This window comes from Narcine bancroftii, chromosome 1 (genome assembly GCF_036971445.1).
Source record: "Narcine bancroftii isolate sNarBan1 chromosome 1, sNarBan1.hap1, whole genome shotgun sequence".
NCBI lineage: Eukaryota > Metazoa > Chordata > Chondrichthyes > Torpediniformes > Narcinidae > Narcine > Narcine bancroftii.
This window is the reverse complement of record NC_091469.1, coordinates 144446632-144468649: the sequence shown is the minus strand read 5'-3', so window position 1 is coordinate 144468649 and position 22018 is coordinate 144446632. Positions and strand designations below refer to the sequence as shown.

Here is a 22018-nt window from a genome sequence, read left to right as displayed (position 1 = left end):
CATATCAGACTGACACTCTGGTCATGGTCCACCTCTTTATTGGCCAGGGATAAATGCTGACATTGACAGGATGGTTTTCAGCTGTGAGATCTGCTTGAAACATCACGCAAAGCAGACAAAGGAACCCATGATAATAAATGACGTACCAGCAGAACTATGGCAGAAAGTTGGGACTGATCTGTTCTACATGGATAGAAAGAATTACTTGCTGGTTGTTGATTATCTATCAAACTATCCAGAGATGCTCTGCTTCCTTTCATGCTGCTTGTATGATCCAATATATGAAATCGATCTTTGCAAGACACAGGAATTGTCTACAGAGACAATGGACCATGCTACAGTTGTAGAGAATTCCAGAACTTTGTAGAAGAGTATGATTTCTGACATGTGACTTCAAGTCCTCTGTATCCACAGTCAAACAGTAAACCAGAGAAAGAAGTTCACATAGTTAAACAGCTGCTCAAGGAAGCACTAGACAGTGGCTCAGATTCGTATCTAGCTCTATTGAGTTACAGAGCTTCACCACTTAAACCTGGCATCTCACCCACATGCCAGGTTCTGATGGGACATAGATTACGCACCACAATTCCCTACACTGCCGACCCAAACAAGAACCGAGATGTCGAACAGAAACAAAAACATCTGCAAGGGAGACAAAAGGCAAAATATGGCCAGTCAGCAAGAAGCTTAAGGCCACTGGCACAACATGACACAGTGAGACTCAGAGATTGCAACACTTGGGACAAAAAGACTACTGTCTGGGATCCAAGGTCATACACTGTCAGAACAAAGGAGGGTCAAATACTGAGGAGGAATCAAAGAGGCCTGATGAAAGTGCCAGAGATACAGCAGGAACAGATAAATACAGATTATTCAGCCTGCACAGAAACAGAGGAAGCACCACCATGCTAGACAGTAATGGATCAGCAGAGCTAATGCAAGCACCTGCAGAATTGACACAAGCACCTGTGATAAGAAGATCCATATGAGTTTTCAAAGCACCTGACAGACTGAAAGAACTGCGCACAGAAATGTTCGTGTTGTGTTGAACTTTAAATTGAAACAATACTGTATTAATTCATCATGTTTTATTCAGCATCTCAAGTAAAGGGGATGTAGTGATAGAATGTTACCACCAGGAGTCAGAGATAGGGTGTGTAGCATCTGGAGAATGCTGTTGCATCTTGGGTAGATTCAACATGGATGCCTCCACATGGTTTGGCATGTGTATGTTCTGTCCTTAAGGCTGTTTGCTTAGTTAATCGAGTTATTTTAAAAATTACCCGTTTCTTTATTGTAATTGTAGCACTATCAATTAGATCTGACTCCAGAAGTTGAGATTAACAGGCTTTAATCACCATAAACTCACAGTCATACCTTACATGCAGTTGGCCCGATTCCAAGGCAATACTGAGTGAAGGGATTAAGCAATATCACCTTTATTAGGGATCCTGGAGGGGGAGAAGTTACAGTATCAGAGGCGGGCCAACTGGTACAATAACTGCAATGCAGTGTTCCACCACATTCTTTTGAAACAAAGTCCAGTGGGGTGAAGTGTCAGAGTCAATTCAGATTTCATTCAGAATCTATTTACAGGTTCAGCCTGTCTGGTAGTTTCATCCATTGAACTGACTGTCACAATACAGGTTATGGTGTTGCTGTAGGCTCCTGGGCAGTGCTCTGTGTGACCATATGCATTTCTCAGATGGCTGAACTGAATCAGTTGAGGCTGGTTCAGTGGGGGGTGTGGGTTAGGGTTGGAGCAGTGCAGCTGGTGTCAATGGTGGGGTCAGATCCTCAGCCATGTCTCTACTAGTCATGGAGAAGAGGAGGGGTGCTGGTAGTGGGAGCCCCTGCAAAGCCAGGTCCTGAAGAGAGACAGGGTCTCCATGCCCATCCTGGTACTGCACGTATTCGCATGCAAGAAGTGGGCCATCTCGACCAGGGGGTCTGCTTTCTGGATTCTGGTGGGTCTCTGGGGTTGCACAGGTCCTGAGGTCATCAGCCAGTCTGGTAGCATTGGTGCCAAAGCCAAACTCCTTGGAAAGGAGAATAGTTTTTCATGCAGGATTGCATTTGTTGCCCTGCAGAGGAGGGATCTGGTGGCATGGAGTGCCTCTGGTAAGACCTCTTGCCACTGGGAGATGGGCAGCCCTCTTGACGAGTGTCAGGAAGACTGCCCTCCAAATGGTGCCATTCTCCCTTTACAATTTTCCATTCCCTTGGGGGTTATAGCTGGAGTTCCTACTTGTGGCTATGCCTTTGGCTAACAGGTATTGGTGTAACTCTTCACTCATAACTGAGGATCCTTGATCACTGTGAATGTAACTTGGGTATTTGAAGAGTAGAAAGAGGTTATGCAGGGACTTAGTAACAGTGGCTGTAATCTTATCTGGGGAAGGAATAGCGAATGGGAATCATGAGTATTCATCAACAATGTTGAGGAAATACACGTTCCAATTCGTGGAGGAGAGGGGGGCCTTGAAGTCTATACTAAGATGTTCAAAGGGGTGGGTAGCCTTGATAAGGTGAGCGGTAGAAGTACGGCTCGCATTCTGCATAGACCAGGCAACTGCGGGCCAGCTCCCTGATGTCCTAAACTGTGTACAGGAGGTTGCAGGCTCTCGCAAAGTATAGACCTTAGTGACCCCGGGGTGGCAGAGGTTGTTATGAAGAGCTTGGAGGCAATCTGCTTGCGCACTGGAACAGGTACCCCGGGACAGGGCATCGGGAAGCTCGTCAACAAGATCTCAAGGTTGTAGGTGGGCAGCTCAATTCTCCATCTCAGGATCTTGTCATTCTTAATTTTTCCCTGCTGTTTTTTGTTAAACATAAATGGGACTGCACGTTGGTCAGTCAATAGGGTGATCAGTTTGCCGGCTAGGTAATACTTCCAGTGGCGTACAGCTTCCACTACGGCCTGGGGTTCTTTCTCAATGACTGAGTGCTGGTGTTCAGGGCTCTGGAGGGTACAGGAGAAAAATGCTACTGGCCTGCCCACCTGGTTCAGCGTGGCAACCAGGTCGAAGTCGGATGCATTGCTCTCCACCTGGAATGGAATTGATTCAATTACAGCATGTATTGCTGCCTTGGCAATGTCACTTTTTTTTAAATATTTTTTATTTTTCACACCATAAACCACATTGACCATGATACATACATTTTCCTTTTCAAATATATACAGTGCCATTTTCTCCCCCCTCCCTCCTCCCATCCCACCCTCCCTACCTCCACCCCCATCCATTTAAAGTACAAAATCTAAGATACATTAAACCAGTCAAACAATGTTGTCATCCAATAAAAATAAACAAGAAATTCCACTGAGTCAATTCTTTTCATTTCCTTCTCCTTTCGTTAATTTAGGTAGTGAATGTCCCCGGTAGGTTTTCTCTATTGTGTTTTATGTAAGGCGCCCATATTTGTTCAAATATTTCAATATTATTTCTTAAACTATATGTTATTTTTTCTAATGGAATACATTTATTCATTTCTATATACCATTGTTGTATTTTCAAATTATCTTCCAATTTCCAGGTTGACATAATACATTTTTTTGCTACGGCTAGAGCTATCTTAACAAATCTTTTTTGTGCACCATCCAAATCAATTCCAAATTCTTTGTTTTTTATGTTACTTAGGAGGAAGATCTCTGGATTTTTTGGTATATTGTTTTCTGTAATTTTATTTAATATTTGGTTTAGATCTTCCCAAAATTTTTCTACTTTCTCACATGTCCAGATTGCATGAATTGTTGTTCCCATTTCTTTTTTACATCGAAAACATCTGTCAGATACTGTTGGGTCCCATTTATTTAACTTTTGAGGTGTAATGTATAGCCTGTGTATCCAGTTATATTGTATCATACGTAACCTCGTATTTATTGTATTTCTCATCGTTCCAGAACATAACTTCTCCCATGTTTCCTTTTTTATCTTTATATTTAAATCTTGTTCCCATTTTTGTTTAGTTTTACCATTTGTTTCCTCATTCTCCTTTTCTTGCAGTTTAATATACATATTTGTTATAAATTTTTTGATTATCATTGTGTCTGTAATCACATATTCAAAATTACTTCCCTCTGGTAACCTCAGACTGCTTCCTAATTTGTCCTTCAAGTAGGATCTCAATTGGTAATATGCCAGCACTGTATCTTGAGTAATATTGTATTTATCTTTCATTTGTTCAAAGGATAATAATCTATTTGCTGAAAAACAATTTTCTATTCTTTTGATCCCTTTTTTATCCCATTCTCTAAAGGAAATGTTATCTATTGTAAAAGGGAGTAACTTATTTTGCGTCAATATTAGTTTTGGTAATTGGTAATTTGTTTTATTCCTTTCTACATGAATCTTTTTCCAAATATTGAGTAGATGATGTAATACTGGAGAACTCCTACGTTGTACCAATTTTTCATCCCATTTATATAATATGTGTTCAGGTATCTTTTCCCCTATTTTATCTAATTCTAATCTAGTCCAATTTGGCTTTTCCCTTGTTTGATAAAAATCTGATAGGTATCTTAATTGTGCAGCTCTATAATAATTTTTAAAGTTTGGCAGTTGTAAGCCTCCTAGTTTATACCATTCTGTTAATTTATCTAGTGCTATCCTCAGTTTCCCCCCTTTCCATAAAAATTTCCTTATTAATTTCTTTAACTCCTTGAAGAATTTCTCTGTCAAATGTATTGGCAATGCCTGAAATAGGTATAATATCCTTGGGAAAATGTTCATTTTAATACAGTTTATCCTTCCTATTAGTGTTAATGGTAAATCTTTCCAATGCTCTAAATCGTCCTGTAATTTTTTCATTAGTGGATAATAATTGAGTTTATATAGATGGCCGAGATTTTTATTTATTTGTATACCTAGGTATCTTATTGCTTGCATTTGCCATCTGAATGGTGATTCCTTCTTAAATTTTGAGAAATCCGCATTATTCATTGGCATTGCTTCACTTTTATTTGCGTTAATCTTGTAACCCGACACTTCTCCATATTCCTTCAATTTCTTATATAATTCTTTTATTGATAGTTCTGGTTCTGTTAAGTATACTATAACATCATCCGCAAATAAACTGATTTTATATTCCTTGTCTTTTATTTTTATCCCTTTTATATTATTTTCTGTTCTTATCAATTCTGCTAGTGGTTCTATAGCTAACGCGAACAATAAGGGTGATAGTGGGCATCCCTGCCGTGTTGACCTGCTTAAGTTAAATTGCTTTGATATATATCCATTTACTGTCACTTTCGCCAATGGCCCCTTATATAATGCTTTAATCCAATTAATATACTTCTCTGGTAAACTGAATGTTTCCAATACTTTGAATAAATAATTCCATTCTACTCTGTCAAAGGCCTTCTCTGCGTCTAAAGCAACTGCTACTGTTGGCGCTTTACTCCCTTCTACTGCATGAATTAAGTTAATAAATTTACAAATATTATCTGTTGTACGTCTTTTTTTAATAAATCCAGTTTGGTCTAGATTTACCATTTTAGGTACATACTCTGCTAATCTGTTTGCTAATAGTTTAGCTATTATCTTATAATCTGTGTTAAGTAATGATATTGGTCTATATGACGCTGGTGCGAGTGGATCTTTCCCTTGCTTTAGTATTACTGTAATTATTGCTGTTTTACATGAATCTGGTAAGCTTTGTGTTTTATCAATCTGGTTGATTACTTCCAGGAGGGGAGGAATTAATAAATCTTTAAATGTTTTATAGAATTCTATTGGGAATCCATCCTCTCCTGGTGTTTTATTATTTGGTAATTTTTTTATTATCTCTTGTATTTCTGCTATTTCAAATGGTTCTGTTAATTTATTTTGTTCCTTTATTTGTAATTTTGGTAGTTCAATTTTAGTTAAAAATTCATCTATTTTCCCTTCTTTCCCTTCGTTTTCAGTTTGGTATAATTGTTCATAGAATTCTCTAAAGTTTTCCTCGATCTCCGTTAGATTATATATGATGTGTTTGTCTTTTTTCCTTGATGCCAATACCATTTTCTTAGCTTGTTCTGTCTTAAGCTGCCATGCTAGAATTTTGTGCATTTTTTCCCCTAGTTCATAATATTTCTGTTTTGTCTTCATTATGTTCTTCTCCACCTTATATGTTTGTAGTGTTTCATATTTTATTTTTTTATCTGCCAATTCTCTTCTTTTAGTTGTATCTTCCTTCATTGCTAATTCTTTTTCTATATTTACTATTTCCCTTTTCAACTGCTCTGTTTCCTGATTATAGTCCTTCTTCATCTTGGTTACATAACTTATTATTTGCCCTCTAATGAACACTTTCATTCCATCCCATAGTATAAACTTATCTTTCACTGATTCCGTATTTATTTCAAAATACATTTTAATTTGTGTTTCAATGAATTCTCTAAAATCCTGCCTTTTAAGTAGCATGGAGTTTAATCTCCATCTATACATTCTTGGAGGGATGTCCTCTAACTCTATTGTCAATATCAAGGGTGAATGGTCCGATAATATTCTAGCTTTATATTCTGCTTTTCTTACTCTATCTTGCATACGAGCTGATAACAAAAATAGGTCTATTCTTGAGTATGTTTTATGTCTACCCGAGTAATATAAATATTCCTTTTCATTTGGGTGTTGTTTCCTCCATATATCCAAAAGTTGCATTTCTTCCATCGATTTAATTATAAATTTGGTTACTTTGTTCTTTCTGTTAATTTTTTTCCCAGTTTTGTCCATATTTGAATCCAAATTCAGGTTGAAATACCCTCCTATTAATATGTTCCCTTGCGTATCTGCTATCTTCAAAAAAAATATCTTGCATAAACTTTTGATCTTCTTCGTTAGGTGAATATAAACTCCGAATATATCTGACATTTTATCATTACATATCTCCCTGCTGGATCTATTATTTCCTCTTCTATTTTAATTGGCACATTTTTACTAACGAATATAGCTACTCCTCTTGCTTTTGAATTATACGACGCTGCTGTTACATGTCCTACCCAATCTCTCCTTAATTTCTTGTGCTCTAATTCAGTTAAATGTGTTTCTTGCACAAATGCTATATCAATTTTTTATTTTTTTCAGTAAATTTAGCAGTTTCTTCCTTTTAATTTGGTTATGTATTCCGTTAATATTTAAAGTCATATAGTTCAGCGTAGCCATTTCATACTTTGTTTATCTTCCCTTTCCGTTTCTCCATCATCACCTTTCCTTCTTATCCATTTCTGCTTTCTTGTTTTGAACACTTTATAAGACAACATTTCTAAAACATCAAACATTTTCCTTATTCTCCTATTTAAAACTTCTTTAACCCCATTCTCCCCTCCCCCTCCTGAGTTGCCCTTTATCCCTTGTCGGGCAACCACATCTCCCCTCTCCATTTGGATTTGCGAATTCACTCGCAAACGTCAACTGATTTTGTAGTGACTGTAACTCCTCCCCACCCAGCCCCCCAGAAAAGATTTCAATTTTCATATGTAACAAAGGTCACTCTTTTAATTCCCTCCTTATTCCCTCTATTCCCTTTCCCTCCCTTATTAATTCTTGTCTATACTCTATATATTTTCCTCTAAATACAGATACATTCATGTATACACTCTATATATATACACACATATACCCCTTTACACACATACATATAGTTCGTGGTCATTTTTACTCTCATTACATGTCTTCATCTCTCTGCTTGTTTTGTAGTTGTTCTGCAAATTTCCTTGCTTCCTCTGGATCCGTGAATAGTCTGTTTTGTTGCCCTGGAATAACTATTTTAAGTACCGCTGGGTACTTTAACATAAATTTATATCCTTTTTTCCATAAGATCGTTTTTGCTGTATTGAACGCCTTCCTCTTCTTCAGGAGTTCAAAACTTATGTCTGGATAGAAAAAAATTTTTTGACCTTTATATTCCAGTGGCTTTTTGTCTTCTCTTACTTTCTTCATTGCTTTCTCCAATATATTTTCTCTTGTTGTATATCTTAAGAATTTTACTAAAATAGATCTTGGTTTTTGCTGCGGTTGTGGTTTCGGGGCTAAAGTTCTATGTGCCCTCTCTATTTCCATTTCTTCCTGTAATTCTGGTCTTCCTTGGACCCTGGGGATCCAATCTTTTATAAATTCTCTCATATTCTTGCCTTCTTCATCTTCCTTAAGGCCCACTATCTTTATATTATTTCTTCTATTATAGTTTTCTATATCTATCTTCTGAGCTAACAGCTCATGTGCCTCTTTAACTTTTTTATTAGATTCTTCTAATTTCTCTTTTAATTCCTCTACTTCCATTTCTGCAATTATTTCTCGTTCTTCCATATTTTCCACTCTTTTTCCTATCTCTGACATGGCCATTTCTATTTGATTCATTTTTTCTTCTGCATTCTTAATTCTTGTTTTTATCTCATTAAATTCTTGTAATTGCCATTCTTTCACTGATTCCATATATTCTTTAAAAAAAGATACATCCATTGTCTTGCCTTTCTCTTCTTCTTCCATTTCTTTCTGTTCTTCTTCTTCTTCTTCCTCTGGGTTGACCATCTGTTGTTTCCTTCTTTTCTTTTTACCCTCTTCTTTCTTGTTGTCGTTATTGTCTGTGTTCTGCACCTGCTGCTGTGCTGCAGGTGTCTCTCTCAGCTGTGGAGATCGACTCCGCAGCTGTTCCCCCCTCCCGTCAGTGTGTTTTTTTTCATGCGCGGTTGCGCACTTTTACTCGGCTCTGCGAGCCATTTTTGTAGTCCCGAGCCCGGGACTTCCACTGACCTGAGGGAGCGGGCTTCTCTCTCTGCGGCGGGCCTCTTCAGACAGGTAAGGCCTTCACCTTCTTCTTCCGACATTCTTTCTTCCTCTTTTCTTCCCGTTGTTTTTGACTTTTCTCTCTTCGCTGCCATTTTCTTCTCACCTTTATTTTTACTTTATTATAAATTTTAATCTTGTACCTTTGTGCTTTGTGTGTTTTTTTTTAACTTTTCGGGAGAGGGCTGGAATTCCCTGACCGACCACTATTCCATCACGTGACTCCTCCCCAATGTCACTTTTGATGTGAGTGAAGGCCGCTTAGGCTTCTGGCGATGGGGAAAAATTATTATTTTTAGCAGGGGGCAGGTTTTCTCTGCATAATTAGGGACCAATTGTGCATCATATGAAAAGAACCCAAGGCACCTTTTCAGGACCTGAGGTAATGGGGGAGTGGGAGCTCCAGCAGGGGCCGCATACACTCAGGGTCGGGTCAAATGACTTCATTCTCCACCAGGTACCATAGTATCTTTCTTTGGCTTGGCTTCGCGGACGAAGATTTATGGAGGGGGTAAATGTCCACGTCAACTGCAGGCTCGTTTGTGGCTGACAAGTCCGATGCGGGACAGGCAGACACGGTTGCAGCGGTTGCAGGGGAAAATTGGTTGGTTGGTGTTGGGTGTTGGGTTTTTCCTCCTTTGCCTTTTGTCAGTGAGGTGGGCTCTGCGGTCTTTTTCAAAGGAGGTTGCTGCCCGCCAAACTGTGAGGCGCCAAGATGCACGGTTTGAGGCGATATCAGCCCACTGGCGGTGGTCAATGTGGCAGGCACCAAGAGATTTCTTTAGGCAGTCCTTGTACCTCTTCTTTGGTGCACCTCTGTCACGGTGGCCAGTGGAAAGCTCGCCATATAACACGATCTTGGGAAGGCGATGGTCCTCCATTCTGGAGACGTGACCCACCCAGCGCAGCTGGATCTTCAGCAGCGTGGACTCGATGCTGTCGACCTCTGCCATCTCGAGTACTTCGACGTTAGGGATGAAAGCGCTCCAATGAATGTTGAGGATGGAGCGGAGACAACGCTGGTGGAAGCGTTCTAGGAGCCGTAGGTGATGCCGGTAGAGGACCCATGATTCGGAGCCGTACAGGAGTGTGGGTATGACAACGGCTCTGTATACGCTTATCTTTGTGAGGTTTTTTCAGTTGGTTGTTTTTCCAGACTCTTTTGTGTAGTCTTCCAAAGGCGCTATTTGCCTTGGCGAGTCTGTGGTCCAGACATAAAATGCAGAACATGCATTTCTTCTGGTTATATGTGAGATTTAGGGCTTTTTGCTTTCTGAAGGAATTTCTGCAGGTTAGTTTCGTGGTCCTGTAGATCATGGCCACAGATGGTGATGTTGTCCAGGTAGGGGAATGTGGACTGTTAGAGTAAAAGTATAGTAAGGGACAAAATTGGTCCACTAGATGATCAGAGTGGTCAACTATGTGGGGAGTCTCATGAAATGGGGAAAGTCTGAAACAGTTTTTTTTGCATCAGTGTTTATTCAGGAAGCTGGCATAGTGCTTAAAGAAGGAAGGGAAATAAACAGAAGGGTAATGGAACATATGGAGATTAAGGAGGAAGAGGTGTGTTCTGCCTGACAGCGAATAAAGGGAGATAAATCCCCCAGGCCAGATATGATATTTCCTTGGATACTAGTGGAGAAATTTCAGGGGCTATGACTGATATATTCAAAATGTGCTTAGCCATGGGTGAGGTGCCAGAGGATTAGCGGGTAGCTCATGTTGTTCCATTGTTTAAAAAAGGCTCCAAACATAAACCAATTAATTATAGGCCATTGAGCTTGACGTCAGTAGTAGGTAAATTATTAGAAGGACTTCTGAGTCAGGGTATATAGTGATTTAGACAGTCATGGGCAGATTGGGGGACCATCAACATGGAAGGTCATATTTAACGAATCTTGTAGAGTTTTTCAGGAGGTTATCAAGAAGGTAGATGAAGGAAAGGCTGGAGTTGTTGTATACATGTGAGGTTAGTTCAGAAGATTTAGACACTAGGTAAACATAGATTGTAAAATGGATTCGTATTTGGGAGTAAAGAGAGAGTGGTGGTGGATGGTTGCTTCTCAGACGAGAGGCCTGTGACTAGTGGTGTACCTTATGGATCCATGTTGGTACCATTGTTGTTTGTTGCCTTTACAGGAAGGTAGAAAGAGTGCAGAGAAGATTTACTAGAATGTTGCTTGGTCTTTAGGAGTTGAGATACAGGGAAAGATTAAACAGGATAGGTCTCTATTCCTTGGAGTGAAGAAGAATGAGGGAAATTTGATAGAGGTTTATAAAATTATGAGTGTGTAGTGAACTTGGAATTCACTACTGGTGTGACATTCTAAGGCAGGGGTGGCCAACCTTTTTATTTGGAATTTTTAATTTAGACATACAGCATGGTAACAGGCCATTTCGGCCCATGAGTCCATTCCACCCAATTAACCTTCATCCCTGGCATGGACTCGTGAGCCGAAATGGCCTGTTACTGTGCTGTATGTCTATATTAAAAAATAAAAATTAAAAGGTTGGCCACCCCTGTCTAAGGAGTGGCTCCTCCCCGACTCCGCCCCCACATATCCCAATAAAAACCTTCCAAAACCCCAATTCAGTCAAAAGACCACGTGTGCTATTCTTACTGAATAAATGCATGTTGTACTCTCTCTGATCTTGAGTGCTGTCAGTCACATGGCAATTTTATTCAGTAAAATAAAGGATGGAAGACCTGTTGAAGCCTGCGATGCTCCTAATCGACCCTCTGACCCCAGATGCTCCAGAAGAGTTTGCACATTGGCTGGAATGCTTCCAAATGTACCTGTCGGCCACACAAACGGTCTACTCAACAGATAAGCTCAAGAGGTTGGCACTCCTCTCCTGTGTCGGGCCTGAAGGATTCCCAATCGTCATGGACTGTACAACTTACGCAACGGTAGTTGAACAGCTGAAGACTTGCGACATGAGGCCCCAGAATGATGTCTTAGTGAGGCATCAGCTTTCGCAACAGAAGCAGCAGCCTGGTGAGTCCATTGAAATTTTTTTCCTCATTCTACGAGCACTCGTGATGAACTGCAGGTACGAGGAGGGCACAGTCTGAAAACAGGAAGATGAGCAGATCCGGGATGCTCTTGTTGATGGCATGTGGTCCAAATACATAAGGCAGCGGATGCTAGAGGAAGGCAGTTTGGCACTGTCTGACAACGCAATGCTTACCAAGTCGCTGGAGATTGCCCATCTGGGAGCTGATAACTTGAAGGCCGCAGTAACCCAGGAGAATCTGGTCCACAGAGCAGCTCCACACACTGCATCAGCCTTGATGGCGGCAGCTTCCAGCGCTAAGGGAAGCTTCTTCTGTGGTCGGCAGCAGCACCCAAGAACTCGATGTCATGTTAAAGACACCATCTGCTCCGATTGTGGTACGAAGGTGCACTGAGTGAAGGGCTGCAGGGCAAGGGGGAGAGCTAAGAGGTCCAACGCGTGCGCAATTCCCGAAAGGCTGACTGAGGTGAACCCAAAACTAAAACCCATGGCCTCCCAATGCCAGTGTTGTATGCCATGGGCTTCCTGCAAGGCTGTGCGGTGAGAGCAGTGATGCGGGAAACCTCAGCAGCCATCTGCCGTGTTCCGAACTGGCACTATCTTCATCAGAGAAGGAGGGACGGCGGCTATCTTACTGCATCGTGGTCTCCGCCATGCTGCCGGTTTTCAAAATCAGCACCATCTACAATGGAAGGAGGAGGAGGAGGGCATCCATCTTGCTGTGCCTCGCAGTCCCCGCATCTTAGCTGCACAAGGATCTGAAAGGGGGAAGTGGCTCCAGCGAGGGGAACAACAGCATCTCCCGAGTCCTGGCTGCGATGGTGTTGGACCAGGAAATACCACACCAACTGACAATTCCACAATTAAGGTGTGTTAACGGGCACGAAATGAAGTATTTAATTGACTCTGGCTCGATTGAGAGCTTTATAGATGCAGAGACAGTCCTCACAGACCAGCGATCAGTGGAATTTATGTTCAACAACACAAAACATGGAAAAATTGAAAATGATAAAATCGCTCGGTGGAGGATCGAACTCTCCACCTACAACAATGATATAGTCCACTAACTTGGTTCCCTCAATGAGCCTCCAGCTGCCCTGTCCAGAGGAAGCTGTGCCTCTGCACACACTTGCCATTTGCGGTCACTGCACAATGAGCTCTGCCACTCAGGCATCACTCGAATTGCATCACTCATTTTGTCAAGGCACGCAATTTACCATACTCAATTAAGGATGTCAGGGAAATGACCAGGCCCTGCCAGGTCTGTGCCGAGTGCAAACTGCACTTCCTCTGCCCTAGCAAGGTGCACCTGATAAAGGCATTCGGGCCCTTTGAAAGACTCAGTGTCGATTTCAAGGGACCCCTCCCCTCCACGAACGGGAAAGTGTACCTTTTCATAGTCATTGATGAATATTCTCATTTCCCATGCGTAATTCACTGCCGGGACCCGACCATGCCGTCCGTCATTCAGGCCCTAAACTCTATTTTCATCCTGTTCTGGTATCCCGGCTATATCCATAACAACCGAGGCTCATCATTTATGAGCAAGGAGCTACATCACTTCCTGTTGGTAAGGGGCATTGCATCCAGCAGGATGACCAGCTATAACCCCCAGGAGAACGGACAGTTGAGAAAGAGAATGCTACGATATGGAAGGCCATAAAATTGGCCCTCCGATCCAAAGGACTTCCAGACTCACGCTGGCGAAATGTTATATCCATGGCGCTTCACTCCATTTGATCACTACTCTGCACTGCGACCAATGTGACTCCTCATGTGCTGATGTTTTCATTAGAGAGAGAGTCAACATCAGGGACAACCCCCCTGGATTGGCTTACAGCACCAGGACCAGTGCTGCTTCGAAAGCATGTGAGGAGTGAAACCGACCCCTTGGTTGAGAAGATGCATCGACTCCATGCCAACCCCACTTACGCCTACGTTGCATACTGGATGACAGGGAGGACACTGTCTCAATCTGGTACCTGGCACCCGCCGGAACTGAGGGTCCACCATCCCAAGGGAGTCAGGATCTATTCAGAGTTCCCTGGGAATCACCAAGGGTCACCCACACCCGAGGTCCCGGAATCACAGGAGGATCAAGAAGTCTAGTGCCCACCTACACTACAGCAATCTGCCCGCACCTCCATACCTACTGGCAGGTTAAATTTGTAAATTCTTTTTGACTATTCTATGTTCTCTGTTTCACCCAGAGGCTTCATTCTGAAGGAAGGAGTGAATATAATGAACTGACATCACATTCTAAGGACTGGCTCCTCCCCTGACTCCACCCCCACATATCCTGATATAAACCCTGGAACTCTGCCAAAACCCCAGTTCAGACCAAAGATGATGTGTGCTATTCTTACTGAATACTCTCTCTGGTGTTGAGTGCTCTCAGTCACGCTACAGAGTGGAAGAGACAGAGTGGATGTGAGTAGACTTTTTCCACATATTGGGGGAGATAAATACAAGAGGTCAGAGTTTTAAGCTGAAAGGGGAAAGGTTTAGTGGGTACATTAAGGGCAAGTTCTTCACTCAGAGAGTGATGGGAGAGTGGGATGAGCTGCCATCTGATGAGAATGTGGGCATGATCTTAAGAATAAATTGGATGGATACATGGATGGGAGAGGTTTGGAGGATTATGGAATGGGAGCAAGTCAGTGGGAGTAGCGAGATGATGATTGGCATGGTGTAGAGGGGGCAAATGGCCTGTTTTTCTGTGCTGTAGTGTTCTATGAGTATGAGTTTATTGTCAAACACATTGTACAATTTACATAGTCACCTAAATTCTTACTTTTAAGGTTACCATTGTGCAAGAGAAAATGTGGCATTACAATGGTGCGGACAGTCCTTCTCTGATGTTGAAGTGGTCTCTAATTAGTGTAACAAGGGGAGGTTCATGAACCTGATAGCTGTTGTAAAAAAATATATTCTTGAATCTCAAGATGGAGATCTTCAGCCATCTGTACCTTCTACCAATGGTAACAATGAGAAGAGGTTGTGTCCAGGTTGTTGAGGGATCCTGTATGATGTTGGCCTCCTTCTTGAGGCAGTGCCTCACATTGATGTCTACAATGGGTTGGAGGCCAGAACTACATTTACTAATTTCTGAGCCCTCTGAACACTCAAATGGTCAATAGTCTTCCTTCTTCAAACAACATGGTTTTCCCTCTCCCACCATCAACTTGGCTCTCACCCGCATATTCTCCATTACCTGCACATTTGTCCTAGCCCCCTCCTCTCCTACATAGAACAAGGTCAGGAATCCCCTTGTCCTCACCTATCACCCTTCCATGTCCAACATAGGAACATAGGAAATAGGAACAGGAGTAGGCCAAAAATGGCCCATCGAGCCTGCTCCGCCATTCAATACGATCATGGCTGATCTAATTTATGACCTAACTCCACCTACCTGCCTTCTCCCCATATCCCCTAATTCCTCTATCATGTAAAAATTTATCTAACCGAATTTTAAATATGTTTAATGAGGCAGCCTCAACCACTTCCCTGGTTAGAGAATTCCAAACATTCACTATTCTCTGGGAAAAACTATTTTTCCTCATCTCTGTCTGAAATCTACTCCCCCGAAACTTGAGACTGTGTCCTCTCGTTTTAGTTTCCCCGGCCAGCTCAAAAAACCTTCCTACATCTATCCTATCCATACCCTCATCTATCCTATCCATACCCTTCATAATCCTATATGTTTCTATAAGATCTCCTCTCATATCCTCCTCCTACTTTCCACCATCAGACTCCTATTTCCGTCTCCTTTGTCTCTGTCCTCTGTAGGGACTTCTCCCTCCATGACTCCCTCATCCAGTCTTCCCTCCCCTCAAATCGTCCCCTTGGCACCTACTGCTGTGACCACAGAAGAGACTCTACTTGCACCCATACCACCTCCTTCACCACCAAATGGGGCCCTAAACAGTTCTTCCAAATGAAGCAACACTTCACTTGTGAATCTGCAGGGGTCATCTATTGTATGATGTGGTCTCCTCTACATTGGAGAGACTGGAAGAAGACTGGGAGATCAGATTGTTTACCAATTCAACTCTGTCCACCACAACAGCGTGGATCTCCCATTGGCCACCCATTTCAATTCCCTGTCCCATTCCTTTGCTGACATGTCTGTCTATGGTTTCATGAGCTGCCAGACTGAGACTATCACAAATTGGAGGAACAACACCTCATCTTCCTTTTGATCTTCCTCCACCAGATGGTATCAATTCTCACCTTTCCTCTTATATCCAATTGAGACCTTCTGTCTGTTGGTCTATTTTCCCTCTAGCCCCCCCCCCCCCCCCCCCACCAACCACCATTCTTCCCTTTTCACTTCTTTTCATGCAGACGCCTGTCTGTTCTTTACTTATACTTTGAGGAAGGGCTCAGGTCCGGTAATAAATCTTTACTTCCAATGGACGCCTCGAGACCTGTTGAGTTCCTCCAGCATTTTTGTGTTTTTAGTGCAATCACGTCTGCAAACTTTCATGTTTCAACTCTTTTTGGATATTATGAAAGTTTTTATTCCCACAATGAGCCACTCACACCTGTACTATATAGGCATGGTAAAGTTAAAATAAATAAAGGCATTAGTTAGTTACCTTTCATAACCCCAAACTTTTAAAAGGTCTTCACAATCAATGAAATCCTTTGAGAAGTGAAATCACTGTTGTAAAAATAGGAAAGACTGCAGTTAGTTTGTTCACAAGGGGTTAGCTCAAACAGCAATAATGTGCTTCTATGAAATTGAATTGGGGGATAGATAGCAACCAGAACTCCCGAGTGTGCTTTATCGAATTGTGTCAGAGGGTATTTTGTTCCAACTGTGAACATCAAAACTGATTTTCATCCAGAGTTTGAACTGAGAGAATGCATTTTACAGAAATTACAAAGCAAACTGTGAGGATGCACCTGGTAGGAAAAACTTTTTATATAAAGACTTTTCTTACTTAAAAAAGGGAAATAATAGAAATCTGCAAAATGATTGCAGATTTTAAAGGATTGAGGATATGAGATGAAGATGGATGAGGTTCCATAGCTGGGAAATAAAAACCTTTAAGAAAAATGAGGCTGGAATGCGGAACATGCTCCTATGGGAAGTAGTTAAAATTAGTAAGTAACTCAGTAAGTTTATAAATGGTAGTAGTATTGATGGCATATTGGACAGTGAAAAAGGCTCTATGAGATTACATTAGGATGTAAATCAACTGGGAAAGTAGGTCAAAGAAGGCAGATTAACCCCAAACAAGTGCGAGGTGTTTCATTTTGATAGGTCAAACCAGAGCAGGGCTCACTTATTGAGTGGCCATACCCTGGAGATTGTTGTAGAACAGAAACCGAGAGATATAACTCCATAAACAACACACTCTTGATGAAGGCTTCAGGACTGAAATGTCAACTGCCGTTTCCTTCCTACAGATGCTGTGTGACCTGCTGAGTTTCTCAAACACTTTTGTGTACTGCATAAAGCTACATACAGTAGTTCCCCTGAAAATTATGACACAGGTAGAAGATAATTAACATGCTTGCCCTCTTCAGTCACAACACCGACTAGAGGATTTGAGATAAAAGTAAAAACACAAAGCTGGAAAAACTTAGCAGGTCAAACTGAGTACTTTATATAGCAAAAATAAAGATACATAACCAATGTTTTGGGCTTGAGCCTTTCATTAAGGTATGAACAAAAAACAACCAGAACTTGAGATGTCATGTTACAAATCACATAAAGGATTATTGCGCACAATTCTGATTGCTTAGCTATAAGAAGGATGTCATTTAGTTGGAAAGGGTGCAGAAGAGATTTACAAGCATGTTGTCAAGACTGGAAGGCTTAAGTTATAACACTTGATAGGTGGGGACTTTCTTCCCTGGGACATAGGAGGCTGAGGTGTGACCTTATTGACATGTACAAGTCATGAGGGGATGTGAATGATAACAGAATTTTTCCCTAGGATGGGGATTTGAAAACAAGTGAGTATAGATTTAAGCTGAGAGTGGAAAGATTTAAAAAGGAGTTGAAGGGCTTTTTTTTTGTTATAGAGGGTGGTGGGTGTCTGACACAAGATGCCAGAAGCAATAGAGTACAATTACAACAAATGTCACTTAGATAGGTGGATGGATGGGAATTGTTTAGAGGGAAATGCAGGCAAATGAGACTAGCTCTTGAACACTTGGTAAGCATGGACAAGTGGTAAGCAAGGGCCTGTTTCCCTGGTGTTATGTTCCTTGACGATTAAGAGGATGGGTACTTCTCATGGAAGATCATCCTTGTTTTCAATCTCTTGCTCATCTCTAGCCATCTCCTTTGAAACAATTACAACACTCGAACCACTATTATTCCACCAATTCAGGGCTATTATTCCTTCCCAAATTGAATCACTCCAGTATTAGAAACTGTGTCTTCAACTACAACTTTAATTGAGCAGAAAATGGTGGAAATTCTCAATAGGCAGGCAGCAGCTACATAGACAAACAGATATAATGTTTTGTGTGGCCACCTTTCATTACAATTAGGGAAAGTTAGAAATTAAACATGCTTTAAGTAGCAGAGGGAAGAATATCTGTGGTGGGTTGGAGGCCAAGAGGCAATGAATGGCATATGTGGTGGATATGGCATTCATTAGTTTGTGGTGAGAGGGAATGTGGGGAATTTCTGCAGGAACAAGTTTGACATTCAAAAGTACAAATATATCGATGAGAAGGGCTTCAAATGATATGGACCAGCTGGCCCTATGGGACGACCCCAGAATGCCAGCTTGGTCAGCATGGATGAGTTGGGCCAAAGGGTCTATTCTGCGCTCCATGATCTTGTGCCCAGAGATGAAGAATTAAAGCGAAAGTACTTGGAAGGCGAGGTTCACTCTTGCAAATTGAATGCAGGTGTTATTTGAAAGGGTTCACCCAATCTGCATTTGATTTCCCTAACAGTGAGGAGATGGCATCGTGAATCCTGAATTGGAGGATGCACGTATACCCCTGCTTCAGCAGGGTGCAGGGTTTGAGTTACTCGATGGTGAGGAAGCAAGTCCCATTTGTTTTCTACCTTCAGTAAGACACCATGGTGGGGAGCCAGCTCCCCACCATGACTACCAGCCCCCCCACATCTCCATCGGGCACACAAAACTCAAAACGGTCAACCAGTTTACCTATCTCGGCTGCACCATTTCATCAGATGCAAGGATCGACAATGAGATAGACAACAGACTCGCCAAGGCAAATAGCGCCTTTGGAAGACTACACAAAAGAGTCTGGAAAAACAACCAACTGAAAAACCTCACAAAGATAAGCGTATACAGAGCCGTTGTCATACCCACACTCCTGTTCGGCTCCGAATCATGGGTCATCTACCGGCACCACCTACGGCTCCTAGAACGCTTCCACCAGCGTTGTCTCCGCTCCATCCTCAACATCCATTGGAGCGCTTACACCCCTAACGTTGAAGTACTCGAGATGGCAGTGGTCGACAGCATCGAGTCCACGCTGCTGAAGATCCAGCTGCGCTGGATGGGTCACGTCTCCAGAATGGAGGACCATCGCCTTCCCAAGATCCTGTTATATGGCGAGCTCTCCACTGGCCACCGTGACAGAGGTGCACCAAAGAAAAGGTACAAGGACTGCCTAAAGAAATCTCTTGGTGCCTGCCACATTGACCACCGCCAGTGGGCTGATAACGCCTCAAACCGTGCATCTTGGCGCCTCACAGTTTGGCGGGCAGCAACCTCCTTTGAAGAAGACCGCAGAGCCCACCTCACTGACAAAAGGCAAAGGAGGAAAAACCCAACACCCAACCCCAACCAACCAAAATTCCCCTGCAACCGCTGCAATCGTGTCTGCCTGTCCCGCATCGGACTTGTCAGCCACAAACGTACCTGCAGCTGACGTGGACTTTTTACCCCCTCCATAAATCTTCGTCCGCGAAGCCAAGCCAAAGAAGAAAGAAGACACCATCATGGAGGTGGCATATGTGGTGGATATGGCATTCATTAGTTTGTGGTGAGAGGGAATGTGGGTTAGCACAACACCTTTGCAGTGCCAATGATCAAGACTGGGGTTCAAATACTGTGCCGTCTGTAAGAAGTTTGTACATTCTCCCCGTGTCAATGTGGGCTTTCCCTGGGGAATCTGGTTTCCTCTCACTGTTCAAAACGTACCGGAGGTTGTAGGTTAATTGGATGTAAATTGGCAGCATGGATGTGGGCCTAAATGACTTGTTACTGTGCTGTATGTCTAAAGAAAACACCTGTCAACACATCTTTGTCTCTTCTTTCAGCATGTTCTAAAACACAGAGAAATACTGGAGGAACTCATCCAGACTCACAGCATCCATAGGAGGTAAAGGTATATTACCAGGACAGAAGTAGAAGTTAAAAAAAAACACTAAGGGGACTGAAGAATCGCAGGGAGAGGAGTCCAGTCTAACAGCCAAATGGTGTTAAATGGATATGATGAGAGGAAAGATGAGAATTGATTTTGCTCAGAAAGACATGAGACAGAAGAAAAAGGAGAGAGAGAGAGAGAGAGGAGACAGAGAGAGAGAGCGCTGGGGGAAAGGCAACGGGGGGGAGCGGGTTGTTAATGAAAACCGGAGAAGTCGGTTAATGTCATCAGGTTGGAGTGTGCTGAGACAGAATATGAGGTGTTGTTCCTCCAATTTGTGGGTGGCCTCAGTCTGGCAGTGCATGAGACCATGGACAAATACATCAGCAAGGGAATGGGACAGGGAATTGAAAAGACAGGGAATTGAAAATGGGTGGCCACTGGGAGATTCACACTATTGCTGCGGACAGAGCCGACGTGTTCAACAAAGCGATCTCCCAGTCTATGACCAGTATTTCTATGTAGAGGAGACCAGAATGGAAGCACGAGATGCAGTAGATGACCCCCGCGGGTTGATAAGTGAAATGTGGCTTCATTAGGAAGACTGCATGGCTTTATTGCATTCCGTCTGCAACTTTCTGGATCATAAATCCGTCACCAGCAACCACTCTCCAAGAAACAAAATACAATATCTGCCTTTGTGCTCTCCACCTTACCCTTCCTCACCTTTCCCTTCCTCACCTAACCCTACCTCACCTTACCCCACCTCACCTTACCCTACTTCAACTTGCCTTACCTAATGCCATTTTACCCTACCTCACTTTACCTCATCCCACTTTAATCAACCTCACCATACCTCATCTCACTTTACCCTACCTCACTTTACTCATCCCTCTTTACCCTCCCCACCTCATCCCTCTTTACCCTCCCCACCTCATCCCTCTTTACCCTCCCCACCTCATCCCTCTTTACCCTCCCCACCTCATCCCTCTTTACCCTCCCCACCTCATCCCTCTATACCTACTCCATCTCATCCCTCTTTACCCACCCCACCTCATCCCTCTTTACCCTCCCCACCTCATCCCTCTTTACCCTCCCCACCTCATCCCTCTTTACCCTCCCCACCTCATCCCTCTTTACCCTCCCCACCTCATCCCTCTTTACCCTACCCCACTCATCCCTCTTTACCCTCCCCACCTCATCCCTCTTTACCCTCCCCACCTCATCCCTCTTTACCCTCCCCACCTCATCCCACTTTACCCTCCCCACCTCATCCCTCTTTACCCTCCCCACCTCATCCCTCTTTACCCTCCCCACCTCATCCCTCTTTACCCTACCCCACTCATCCCTCTTTACCCTCCCCACCTCATCCCTCTTTACCCTCCCCACCTCATCCCTCTTTACCCTTCCCACCTCATCCCACTTTACCCTACCCCACCTCATCCCTCTTTACCCTACCCCACTCATCCCTCTTTACCCTACCCCACCTCATCCCTCTTTACCCTCCCCACCTCATCCCTCTTTACCCTCCCCACTTATCCCTCTTTACCCTCCCCACCTCATCCCTCTTTACCCTCCCCACCTCATCCCTCTTTACTTCATCTGATCTAATCTAAGCAGCCTTCTCTGCATTTATTTGAAGTGCTTTGAGGCAGGATCCTTATTTTTAAATTTTACAGCAGCAGATTCGATCAGTGAGTGCAACCCGCAGGGAGAACGACAGGGTTCGTACTTTGAACTGATGGTGAAGGCAAGAGCCGGCTCACTCGCTGCGACCGCTTTTCATGGCGGCCGGACCCTCCCGCGCGGAGCAGCCAAACCGCTCCTCGGCCCGCGCGCAGGCGGGTCGCGCGCTCCCAGGCTGGGAAGCGGCAAGGGCACCGTTGGCGAGCGAGCGAACCGACCAATGGGATTCGAGCCGC

At 43.0% G+C, this 22018-nt stretch overlaps 1 protein-coding gene across 7 annotated transcripts in view; it reads right to left on the bottom strand.

Annotated features, from left to right (window-relative positions):
* fbxo8 (F-box protein 8) overlaps positions 1-21982 on the bottom strand; it is a 166461-nt gene extending 144479 nt beyond the window's left edge. The window contains exons 1-4 of one of the 7 annotated variants that reach the window (XM_069941069.1): positions 21829-21982; positions 16382-16446; positions 3002-3049; positions 1378-1451 (exon numbers count right to left, since the gene is read on the bottom strand). In XM_069941069.1, coding sequence (XP_069797170.1) covers positions 1378-1451; positions 3002-3049; positions 16382-16388 — 129 coding nt within the window. In that variant the 5' untranslated portion in view covers positions 16389-16446; positions 21829-21982. Of the gene's footprint in view, positions 1-1377; positions 3050-13170; positions 13274-16381; positions 16447-21828 lie in introns of those variants that run through there. The other 6 variants (XM_069941079.1, XM_069941063.1, XM_069941122.1 and 3 more) reach the window with 6 other exon arrangements.
* Positions 21983-22018: the final 36 nt, after the last annotated feature.